This window comes from Octodon degus, unplaced genomic scaffold (genome assembly GCF_000260255.1).
Source record: "Octodon degus isolate 3935 unplaced genomic scaffold, OctDeg1.0 scaffold00206, whole genome shotgun sequence".
Lineage (NCBI taxonomy): Eukaryota > Metazoa > Chordata > Mammalia > Rodentia > Octodontidae > Octodon > Octodon degus.
In genome coordinates, this window is record NW_004524782.1 from 1,377,381 (window position 1) to 1,388,692 (window position 11,312).

At 56.7% G+C, this 11,312-nt stretch overlaps 2 protein-coding genes across 3 annotated transcripts in view; both read right to left on the reverse strand.

The window, feature by feature from the left end:
* The window catches only part of Vsig10l (V-set and immunoglobulin domain containing 10 like), an 8,737-nt gene extending 4,153 nt beyond the window's left edge, over nucleotides 1-4,584 (reverse strand). Inside the window, exons 1-7 of the mRNA XM_012517691.2 lie at nucleotides 4,545-4,584; nucleotides 3,626-4,447; nucleotides 2,949-3,242; nucleotides 2,581-2,865; nucleotides 1,647-1,901; nucleotides 796-1,074; nucleotides 326-622 (exon numbers count right to left, since the gene is read on the reverse strand). Coding sequence (XP_012373145.2) covers nucleotides 326-622; nucleotides 796-1,074; nucleotides 1,647-1,901; nucleotides 2,581-2,865; nucleotides 2,949-3,242; nucleotides 3,626-4,447; nucleotides 4,545-4,584 — 2,272 coding nt within the window. The remainder of the gene's footprint in view (nucleotides 1-325; nucleotides 623-795; nucleotides 1,075-1,646; nucleotides 1,902-2,580; nucleotides 2,866-2,948; nucleotides 3,243-3,625; nucleotides 4,448-4,544) is intronic.
* A 4,886-nt stretch (nucleotides 4,585-9,470) lies between these two features.
* Etfb (electron transfer flavoprotein beta subunit) overlaps nucleotides 9,471-11,312 on the reverse strand; it is a 14,868-nt gene continuing 13,026 nt past the window's right edge. For both annotated transcript variants that reach the window (XM_023704849.1, XM_023704848.1), the window contains exons 5-6: nucleotides 10,480-10,638; nucleotides 9,471-9,704 (exon numbers count right to left, since the gene is read on the reverse strand). In XM_023704849.1, the coding sequence (XP_023560617.1) occupies nucleotides 9,534-9,704; nucleotides 10,480-10,638 (330 nt within the window). In that variant the 3' untranslated portion in view covers nucleotides 9,471-9,533. The remainder of the gene's footprint in view (nucleotides 9,705-10,479; nucleotides 10,639-11,312) is intronic.

The window sequence follows — 11,312 nt, forward strand, 5'->3', positions numbered from 1 at the left end:
ACATCCACCGGAATGGACATCCACCGGAATGGACATCCACCGGAATGGACATCTACCAGAATGGGCATCCATCCAGAAGCCGCAAATGGGCTAGGGAGGGTTCCATCCAGAATCTCAGAAGAGCCCAATTCTGATGACTCCTTGATAATCAGACTTGTGTCCTCTAGCTGTGACACAATGTTTCTGTTGTTCCAAGCCACCCAGATCATTGTATACTGTTCCAGCACTTCAGGAGGTGCAGCAGGGAGACCCAGCACCCCAGACTACAGTGATTGGTCAGAGCACTAAGAGACGCCCAGTGTAAGGTGCCCATGGCCCTTCTCACCTCCCTGGTAGAGTCGGCTTTGAGATGGAGTCCCTGGTTGTGTCCCCAGAATGGGCAGGATGCGCAAAACCCAGGTCCTGGGGCTCCGAGGAGGGAGCGACACCACAGCTGACCGCTCCCGAGGTCCCAGGACAAGCAGAGTGATCCAATCCCTGTAAGCCGTGGCTGTGCTGCGGCCGGCCCCCTCTGACCGCGCCTGGATCTCAAAGCCACTGATCAGGGCGCCGCGCTCCACATCCCAAGTCAGCACTGCTGCATCTCGGGCTCTCTGCAGCTTCCACGAGGAGATGGAAGGGCCTGGAGGGAGAAGGCAACGGGCAGCTGGATGTTGGGGTCTACAAGGGAGAAGGAAGGGGCCTGCAGCCCTGGCCCCCTGGTCTGAGGGAGAAGGGGTTTGGGCTGGTCACCCGGGTTTTAGGGTATGGCCTCAGGGATTTGAAAATCAGGGCTTTGGAAAGGTTGAGACTCACCAATGAGGGTGATCTGGTCACCCCCGGCACCCAGCACCCCACTGCACAGCACGGAGTAATTTCCCAGGTCCCAGTCCAGACTGAAGTTGCCGATGAGGAGTCTGCGTCCATCCCGGCTGAGCCGCAGGCGACCCCCACCTCCTGGAGCCAGGGGCCTGCCTTCCCTAGCCCATGCAGCTCGAGAGGGTGCCGGGCACCCAGAGGCCTGCAGGACCACCTCTGCCTCCCCCGACCGGGTCTCTTCCACCAGCAGATGTAGCAGCACCTCCTGGGGGGCCTCTGTAGAGGACAAAAGCCCACTTAGAAGAATCAAGTCCTTACTCTGAACTCCTATAACGAGTCTTTACCTTTCCCTAAATCAATTAGTGGTGAAGCCCAAACTGTGGCCAAAAGAGGAAGAACTGCCCATTCACTCATTCATTCATTCATCCTCAGCTCATGCGCATGCACGTGCAAGCTCGCGCGCGCGCACGCACACACACACACACACACACACACACACATATACTGAACACACAATAGGCCAGGCACTGTGCTGGCAATCTCATTATTTTTCACTGTTAATTCTTTTAAACGTAAAATAAATAAATAAATAAATAAATAAATAAATAAATAAATAAACTCACGTTTCTTGAATGCTTGGGAAAGTAACGGACTTTCTGAGTCCAGGAATAAAAATCCTGTCCCGGGCCCCTCCCGACTCTCGGTATAGGAAAACCCTGGTTCTTTCTCTAGTTTCCACTTCTTTCCTCGAGTAAGTAAATGCCCACCCAACTCGCAGCCCCATAAATGCCAAAGGACCAAAGAGACAGTCCCCCTGCTCTGGTACAGCAGGGAATGCAGCCCCTCACCCAAGGTGACAGTGCAGGTGCGCGTGGCCACTAGATGGCGAGCGAGGCAGGTGACGGACAAGCCGCTGAGCCGGGGGTGGGCGGGGACGGTCGCCTGCAGCACCGAGGGCGCCGGGCCAGCGCGGACGCCTTTGGGGAGACCCTGGAACTGCAGTAAGGCGGCGGGAACCCCGCCCGGCCACGAGCAGCGGAAGCGGAGGCTGCGGTCCACGAGGCTGTCTTCGACCGAGCACTCTGGGGAGCCTGGGGGCAGATCTGCAATGGGAGGGGACATAGGTACCCCTTGGTCTCGCCTTTCGTCTCTGGCCCTGCCTCTGCCCGCGAGTCCCGCCCTCTCCTCACCTAGCTCCGCCCCGAGGCGCTAATCCCGCTTCTTACTGGCTAACACCGCTCCTGGTCCTCAGTGACTCCCCAGGGGATGCAGCCCGCATCCCCTCCTAACAAAACTGCATCTTATCAGACTCTTCCAATCATAATCCCGCCCTTTCCTTTCCAGATCCACCCCACTGTCAGGCTGCTCGGCTCCTCCTCAATTATTCCGAGCGGACCTGCCCCCTCTACTAGATGGCCCCGCCCCTTTGGCTTGTAGCTCCTACCCCGCGGCTCTGCAACTACTCCCTTTGCAAGTCCCAGTTACTGACCCAGGTAACCAAGTCCCTCTTGCTTATTCCACTCTTGGCCACTTCACTAGGCTACTTCCTTTGTTGAGAAGGCCACGTGCCCAGGCATGTCTGCCCCTCCTGCTGCCTCAACCTCTGCTCTCCACTGGCCACGCCTAGTCCATAGACGGCCCCGCCACCTGGGCTCCTCCCCAGTTGGCCAAGCCACAGATGTTTCGGTCCCGCCCTCGGCCCCACCCAGGAGCACCCCCCCACGGCCCCTCCTCCCCTCAGGACCCGCCCCGCCCCGGAGGTCCGGCCCCAGCGGCGCGCACCAGCCACCGTGAGGTTGACTACGGAGCGGCGGCGGCGGCCGGTGCGCGGGTTCGCAGCGAGGCAGGCGTACGCGCCGGCGTGGCCGGGGCCCACGGCAGGCAGCAGAAGGCGCGGTCCCGCGGGTACTGCGGCCTCGGCGGGGTCCGCCAGGCTCCATGCGATGTCAGCGGGCGGCCGCGAGGCGGCGGTACAGCGCAAGGTCACATTGCTGCCCGCGGTGACAAATTGCGCAGGGGTGGCATCGCGATCCGAAGCCACCGTAATGACGGGAGGGTCGGGGCCGTCTGCGGGTCGAAGGGCCGGCGTCACCCGGGTCTCTTCAGTGGCCAGGGAGCCCCACCCAGCCTCCGGGCGCCCTGCCACTCACAGAAGACGCTGACATCAGCGGAGGCCTCCGCGTGGCCGAAGGGGCTGCGCACGTGGCACGTGTACCGGGCGTGGTCGCTGCGCGCGGGACGCACCAGGCGCAGCTGGTCACCCTCAGCGCGGATCCGGGACGACCCTGCTCCCTCGGCGTCCACAGCTTCCAGGGCGCGTCCTTCCCGGCTCCAGCTCAGCTCACCGCTGCCGGGCCTCCACCCTAAGCAGCGCAGCTGGAGCTCGGCCGCACCCTCCTCTGTCTGGGGGGCATGGGGCTGCACCGACAGCTGGGGTAGCGGCTCTGGAGGGAGAATGCGATCAGGAGCCGCCAGAGAGCCGGCTCCCAGTCCCTCCTCTATAGCAGGGACCTCGGGTCCCAGCCGGCCGCTGCCTCCTCTTTACCCCACAAGTCTGGGCCGCATCATTCGGTGCCCCCGAGTCTGTGCTGTCAGAGCCCTCTCCTTACGAACCAGGGGCCCAGTTCCAGCCCTCTCCCTCAGACCCAGGGGTCCAGGTGGACCTCAGACTTCTCCCTCCCACCACAAGATCAGATCCCTCTTCCACTGTTCTTCCTATCTCAGGTTTCTCTGGTCCTCGCATCCAGGACCCCCTTCCTGTAGGGAGACAGCGTCTACAGAACATTCTCCAAAAGTACTGAAGCAGCCGGCGCTGTGGTCCACTTACCGTAAACGCCCACCATGAACTCCTGAGTTTGCCGAGAGACACCACCCCGGATTACCTCAACAGTGTAGACCCCAGCATCATCCAGCTGGGCAAAGGCAAGTTCCAGACCCCCTCGGGCCTGGTTGAAGTGCAGGCGGTCACGGTGAGCAGGGTCCAGGCTAATGAGGGGAGCCCCTGGCCCCAGGCCACCAGCTGCCAGCACCTTGGAGCCCCGGCGCCAGACCACCAGAGGGACAGGGGGACCCGGGCCAGGGACGGGATCCAGGGGCAGCCGTATGGTGGTCCCCACCAGTACAGCCAGGGGACCCCCAACCTGATGGGGGAAGCTTGCAGCTGGGTGGGTCTCCAAGGAAACTTTAGGATTCTCCGAAGGGTATTTAGGATCAGGATCTTTAGAGGGGAGCTTTGACCCAGGGTCCTCAGCAGATACATTGGTATCCAGGATTTGAGCAGAAGTGTTCGAAGCTGGGGTTTTAACTGAGGAGGCAGATGCAGGGTTCTTCGCAGGAACTTGAGGACCCAAGATGTCAGAAAATGCTTCAGAACCAGGAATGTCAGAGAAGGTGGGATCTGAGTTCAGATGCAGGCGGTCAGCAGAAAAGTTTGACCAGAGTGACCCAGGCACATCCCTCGAAATCAGGGCCTCAGGAAACCAGTCAGAATCAGGGATTTCAGCTGAGGCTGGTGGCCCTGGAGACTGATGGCTGGGGGGATTAGTGGGGGAAACTTTTGAAGTCTGGCCCAGAGAAGAGGAGCTGATGGAGCCCGAGGAGGAGGCAGAGGTGAAAGTGGTTTGCTGAAGTCCAGGAGTGGCCAGGACACCTACTCAGAAGACAGGAGAGGAAGGAATGGGAGGGCAAGGCACTGGGAAGGCTGCTGGGGAGGGGGCTGGTGGGAGCGGGTTGGGCAGGGAACTTACCCAGGAGCAAGAAGAGCGGCAGAGCCCACAACGTGTCCATGGTGCTGGCTGTACCCGAGAGGACACTGGAGAGACCCAGGACCTGCACCAATCCCTCCCGGGCAGGACAAGTCGGACAGGACTGGTGGCTTAGCTTCCTGGGCGGGGAAGGTAGCCAGACCAGTGGGAGGTGCTGGGGTCCCCCAACCCCACCTGGTGACTGAGCCGCCCCCCCCTTCTCTTCCCCAGCCGGATCTGCATTCCTCACCCCCAGGGGGAGATGGGGAGCACTAGGTACCAGCTAGGAATGCGGTAGCCAATCTTGGGACAAGAGCTAGAAAGACTTCCTGGAGGAGGATGAGACCGACTTTGGAAAGCTCCACTGCGGATGGTTTCCTCCTCCTTTGTCTCTGATCTGCCCCATGTGCCTGCAACTCAGATGTCTGAGTCTGACCTCGCTCCTCCTCTGTTCCAAACCTACTGTCCCCAGCCCCAATCTCAAGTTGCTGTCTTCCACACAGCCATCTCTCCTGCCACCCAGAGCTGCGTTCTACATCCCTAGACCCACGCGAGCTCTGCCCCTCTGCTCTGCAGCCCTCCAACCCAGCAGCCCAGCTTCTCTGCGGTTCAGCCTTCTCTGCGGGTACAGGGTGCTCTCCGACCTCCTCCCCATCTCTCCTGCCTCCTGAGTCTCTCACCTTGCTTCCCACTGCCCAGGCTGCAGATGTCCCACGAGTCTACCTGCAGGTCTGTCTGCCTCCAAGCTGACCGTGCCCTCTGCAGCGCCCCCTGGAGGTGTCCCAGCTCCTCAGTGGGCCCCACCACTCCTTCCTCCTGGCTCCCGCACCTCCCTAAGGTGCCAGTTCCTGGGCCATCTCAGCTCGCTGCCTTCCCGCGCGCTGCTTCTCTCCTGTCCTGCTGTCTCTCATTACCCACCCCCACCTGTCATAACTTGTCCTGCAGGTCTAACCTTATTAAGAACAATAACAATAATTACCGCTTACGTTGTTCCAGGAACCACGCTAAATTCTTCCCATGCTTTGTGGGGCTAAGCCCTCTCGGATGTCCTCTGAGCTCGGGCAGTGCCATCCTCACTTTACAGACCAGTGACTGTTGCTCCGAGAGGTCAAGCGACCTGCAGGATATTGCACAGCCAGAGGGAAAAACTGGTTGAAACCCAGGCTGGTCACAAAGCTCGCTGCCTCCACAGTCGGTCCTACAACCTGCGTTAGGCACAGGGGTTCAGCTCCCAGCTGCGAACGGTCCTCACCATGCTGATAAGGGTCATCTGAGGTGTGAGTGACATACATGATAAATGTTTATTACAGTGGCCACAGAGCCACCACTCGCCCTCAAAGTCCTCCCCCTCACTTCAAACACACTTATCCCACCGTTCCTGCCACTTTTACACACAGGTCTGTAAGTCTTGTTTCCTGAGGGTCTTTATGAGGTATGATCAAAATCACGGCGAGTGCTGCTGCTGTCCTCCAACTGACACCCAGGCTCAAGGACACATGGTGTGTCCTCACCCTCCCGATCTGGCGCCAGGCGATTTGTGGCTCTTTGCCATAATCAAAATAATTATGAGTGTAATCCCAGCACTCCGGAAGCTGAGGCAGGAGGATTGCTGTGAGTCTGAGACCAGCCTGGGCTACAAAGTGAGCTCAAAGCCAGCCTGAGCTGCAGAGGCCTTGTCTCAAAAAGTCAAAATAGGGCTGGGGAGATAGCGAGGCAGTCTAATCGCCTGCCTGGCAAGGGCAAGGGCAAGGACCTGGGTTTGATCCCTGGTACCACACGCTGTGCCAGTCCCAGAATCCTGGGCGCACCATGCTGGCCAATAAAACCAGGCCTGGTGGCCCAACCCTGTGATCCCAGTGCTGGGGAAGCTGAGACAGGAGGATCACTATGAGTCTGAGTTGCGTAGTGACACCCTGTACCAAATCAATAATTATTTAAAAAGTCAAACTAGTAATGGTTATGAAAGGTAAACATTTTGAACAGATGCTGGACTTCCAAGTAGCCATGACAGGAAAATGAAATGACACTAAAAAGGACTTCCAGAGGGCCGGCCAGATAGCTCAGCGGATTAAAGTGTCTGCTTAGGCACACTTGGTTGGATCCCTGGCACTTGGGAGGCTGAAAACAGGAGGATCACTACTAGTTCAATTTGTGTAGTGAGACCCTGTACTAAATACATTTTAAAAAAATTTTTTTAAAAAGACCTCCAGGGGCCGGGGAGATGGCTCAGTAGAATAAGTGCTTCCCTGGCAAGCACAAGGGCCTGAGTTCAATCCTCGGTTCTGCAAAAAAGAAAAAAAAGACCTCCAGGATTGCTTCAATTTTTTTTTTTTTTTTTTTTTTTTTTTTTTTTTTTTTGTGTTTTAGGGGTCTGCAGAGTGTTCAGGGTCTCACTACTAGATTGCACTCCTAGTGTTCCGCCTATTTACAGCCTCCTGAGAGCTAGGATTACAGGCATGGGCTACCATACCCAGTCTCAATCACTGTCCAAATGCACCCTGGGGGCGGGCCGGCACAGCAGGCCTAGGGATCAAACCTCAGGCCCCTGCGCTGGTTTGCAGGTGCTTTAATCTCCTGAGCTATTTGGCCGGCCCTCAGGCCTGCTTCAGAAAGCAGCAAGAACCAGGGGCTGAGTGTACTTGAAATTAAGGGGAGCATTTTGAGGGTGACTCATGCCAGTATGTCTTCTACTGTGATAAATTTTGTTGAGCACTCAGTGTTTTGACCACACCTCATATGTGCTGAACACGTGTCTGTGTCAGGTATGGTTGTAGAAGTGCTGCACAAATTAACCTCTCAAAACCCACCAGGGTAGGCTTTGGGGCCTCGGGAAGGCTAGACGCCCCTCTCATTAAGGGGGGGCCGGTGCTCCTTCTCCTCAGTCTGAGTAGGCTCTGACTGCTAGCCCAAGAGGGAGGTGAACCCGGGCCACTTCCGACTGCTGGCCGGTGTTACGTCACTTCCTGTGTCATAGACTCCTCCCTCTGGACCCCAACTGCCATGCTGGGGCCTCCCAAGCAGCTCACAGAGAGAAGTCATGGCCCCTGACCCCCAATTGCCCTGGCTGTGTCCTCCAGCGAGTGTTCAGTTGGAATGAAGAATCCTAGCCAGCTTTCCAGCCATGGCAATGGAGCCTGTGGCCCCCTTTGAGTCACCCCAACTGTTGCACGGAGGGGACACGCTTGTGCCTGCTCCTGCTCAGAATTATGAGCCAAAAGTTAACCTATCAAATTTTGGAGTGCTTTGTTATACTGCAAAAGCTAACCAGGCGAGGTTGTTAGCTCAGCACTCAGGAGGCTGAAGCAGGAGGATTGCTGTGAGTTCAAGGCCCACCTGGGTTACTACATCTTTAGTTCAAAAACGGCCGGAACTGCACCAAAAGACCATATGATGGGGCCGGGGAGATGGCTTACTGGAATAAGCGCTTCCCTGGCAAGTGCAAGGGCCTGAGTTCAATCCCTGGTTCCGCAAAAAAAAAAAAAAAAAAAAAGACCAGGTCTCAAAAAAAGAAAACCAACACATAGACATTCCTTTTTTTAAAAAAGTAGTAAGCTGGGCTGGTGAGATGGCACAGTGGTCTAAAGCACCTACTTAGAACAAACTAAGCCAAGCAAAGCACAGGGACCGCAGTTCGATCCCCCAGCACCACATCCAGCCAGCCCCGCCCCTGGTGGGCTGAGCTGGCCACACACACACTAAATAAATAAATAAATAAAATTAAAAAAAAAAGAAGTAGTAAGGCTTGGGCTGGGCAGATAGCTCAGCAGTCTGTGCCTGCCTGGCAAGTGCAAGGACCTGGGTTTGATCCTCGGTACGGCATGCTGTGCCAGCCCTGGAACCCGGATGCCCTGTGCTGGCCACTGAAGCCAGGCGTGGTGGTGCACATCTCTGGGGAGGCTGAGATAGGAGCATCGCTATGAGTGGCTACATAGTGAGACCCTGAACCAAATAAATGAAAGATTTTTTTTAATGTATAGTTCAAGATCTACAGGGTCTCCCTACACAGATCAGACTCATAGTGATCCTGTTTTCAGCCTCCCAAGCGCTGAATTTATAGGCGCGTCTCACGACACCCAGTCTCAATCGCCATCTCAGTGCGCCTCGGGGGCGGGGCTGGCACAGCAGGCCCCGGATGGAACCCTGGTCCCTGCAGCTGCATAAGCAGGCGCTTTTACCCGCTAAGATATCTGGCCAGCTCTTTAAAAGATTTTTAAAAAAAAATAAAGCACTAAGCCTTGAACAATGAGCTACATTGGCAATGAGCTCCATCCCCAGCCTTTCAGAGTTTTTCTAAACCCTTGCTAAGTCACCACGCTGCCCAGGCTGCGCTTACCCTTGTCACCCTTCTGCCTCACTTCCCACCTCACACTGCAGATTCTGTGATGCAAGGTGAGCCTGGCTGCCTAACTCAGGTGACTGGAACCCTGGGCCTCACAACCAGAACCCAGGGCACTATGGTGGCGGGGGGGAGGGCAGGCAGCCGAGGAACTGAGCCTCAGGGACAGATGCAACTCACCCCGGGCCTCGCAGCTGGTGAAGGCAAACGTGAAGATGGATTTGCAATCAGTGAACCCAACTGCAGTGCTGGGCTCTGTGCCCGACCCAAGGTTTACAATGTCTGTCACCAGCTGCTCTGGCCAGGTTCCTTCTTGGGTCCCGAGCCTTAGCACGGACCCAGTGCCCAGGATCCAGAACCCTGGGGTGCCTCCTGGGCCCCCCTGGGCAGGCCAGGTGCCCCACTCATGTCCCCATGTACCTCTATGCCCAGCCTACCATCCTGTTCCATGCCTGTTCTCGCGGGCGTCTGTCCCCTCAGTGCAGCGAGAGGGACCTGACTCACCCGGATTCCCAGCCTCACCCAGCACAGGACCAGCACAATGGGATTTAAGGAAATGTTTGTCAAGTGAATCAAAGACAGGACCTCCAAGGAATGCGGCAGTGCACACAGACCTTAAGAGTCAGAGCTTTATTGCTGCGTTTCATGGAGGGCACTCAAATCCGCCCTACTTCCTTCAGCTTGGCCACCAGGTCCTCAGTGGTCTCCACCTTGACACCAGCCACGCGCTGCGGTGGGTCCTCCATGCTGACCACGGTGAGCCTGGAGCTCATGTCCACGCCCAGGTCGCTGGCCTTGATCACCTCAATCTTCTTCTTCTTGGCTTTCTGTGTGTAAGGAGCCAGGTTCACAAGGCTGCCGAAGTCCTGCCCAGCCCCCAAAACCTTCCCATGGTGCCACAGTACAAGACCATCCCCTGGCCCCCAGAATGGCCAGGACACGTGCTACCTGTCATAGGGCCAACCAAGGACGGCCCAGGAGGCTCCACTACACCAGCAGCCCTTCTTGAGTAACCCCCACACTGGCCATCAGGGACTAACAGACCCATCCTCTAGGCAGTCTTGACTCCATGGACTGGGACACTTGCTATTGGTTATAGATCTACTGAGTGCTCATTGGCTGGGATGATACACTGAATGTTTTTATTGGCTGAAATGACTCACCAAATTCTCTATATGGTCCAAGGTGACCCAGACAACTCTTCCTGTTGGCAAGACCCCCATGAGCCCTTCCTTGTTAGCCAAGATGGCCTTCATCCCAGCATCCCATTGGCAAACACTACCAAGGGAATCTTCTTTGAAGCAAGACCACTGAACGTGTCTCTTAGGCCACAAATGCCCAGTGAACCTTGCCAAAATTGGCACGCAGAACCCCTCTGCTGCTCGGTATAGCTTTCTGTTGGCTGAATCCAAGACTACTGGCTTGACCAGCCAAGAGTCTATTAACATGGACTCTTAACTCATGCACCTTCTGCTGGCCCAAGTGACCAGCTGACTGCTTCCTTTGATGACATATCCCTTGTCCACTGCTGCCCTACCACCTGACCACTGCCGCGGCACAGGCAGCAGTGTGCCTACCCACCCTCAGGCCCACCGTGCTCACCATGATGTTGGGCAAGGTGGCGTAGCGGGGCTCATTGAGCCTCAGGTCTGCGGTCACTACGGCTGGCAGCTTCAGGCGGAGGGTCTCCAAGCCCCCATCAATCTCCCGCTCCACTTTCAGCTTGTCCCCCTCCAGTGTCACCTGGGAGGCGAACGTGCCCTGGGGAGGGACAGCGCAGGAGGAGAGCGGGCCAAGTTAATTCAGGTCAGGCACAGAGCAGTCCTCGGACGCCGCAGCCAGGCAAAGCCAAGCGAACAGATGCACAAGAAAAGGACGGAGGCCTGCAAGATGCAAAATGGGCGGGCAGCCACAGAAGGGGTCTCGGTCCTCTGAGGAGGGCGCCTTCCTCTCCCTGAGCGGCCCCGTAGGTCCCCTCCTCCATAAGAGTGGTGAGTGAATGTGTATTGAGAGCTGAGTCCTGTTTGAAGTAACCACTTTCCCTAAAATAAGACCTAACTGGGCCTACCTAACCAGAACCAGGCCTAGCAGCTCATTAGCATAGTGATGGCCAGTGCCGGCAGGCAGGGAGATTATACTCACTGCTCTCTTCCTGGGGCTACTCTGGGAGGACAGGCGAGGCAAGGATAAACTGAGCCGGGCTGGCAACTTCCCGCTTAGGTCTCATTGTAGGAGAAAGGCAGAATGCATGTTATGGTTTGTGTCTAGTTGTCCCCCCAAAGCCTCATGCAGTCATGGGGTGAGGACTTCTAGAGTTTGTGTTAACTCATGGTCCACTGGGATTATGTGTGATCCAAGGCTGGGATTATGGGTCTTAGTACTGCTGGGATTACCCATAGGTGGGTAAATACTGGGAAGTACCCATAGGTGTGAGT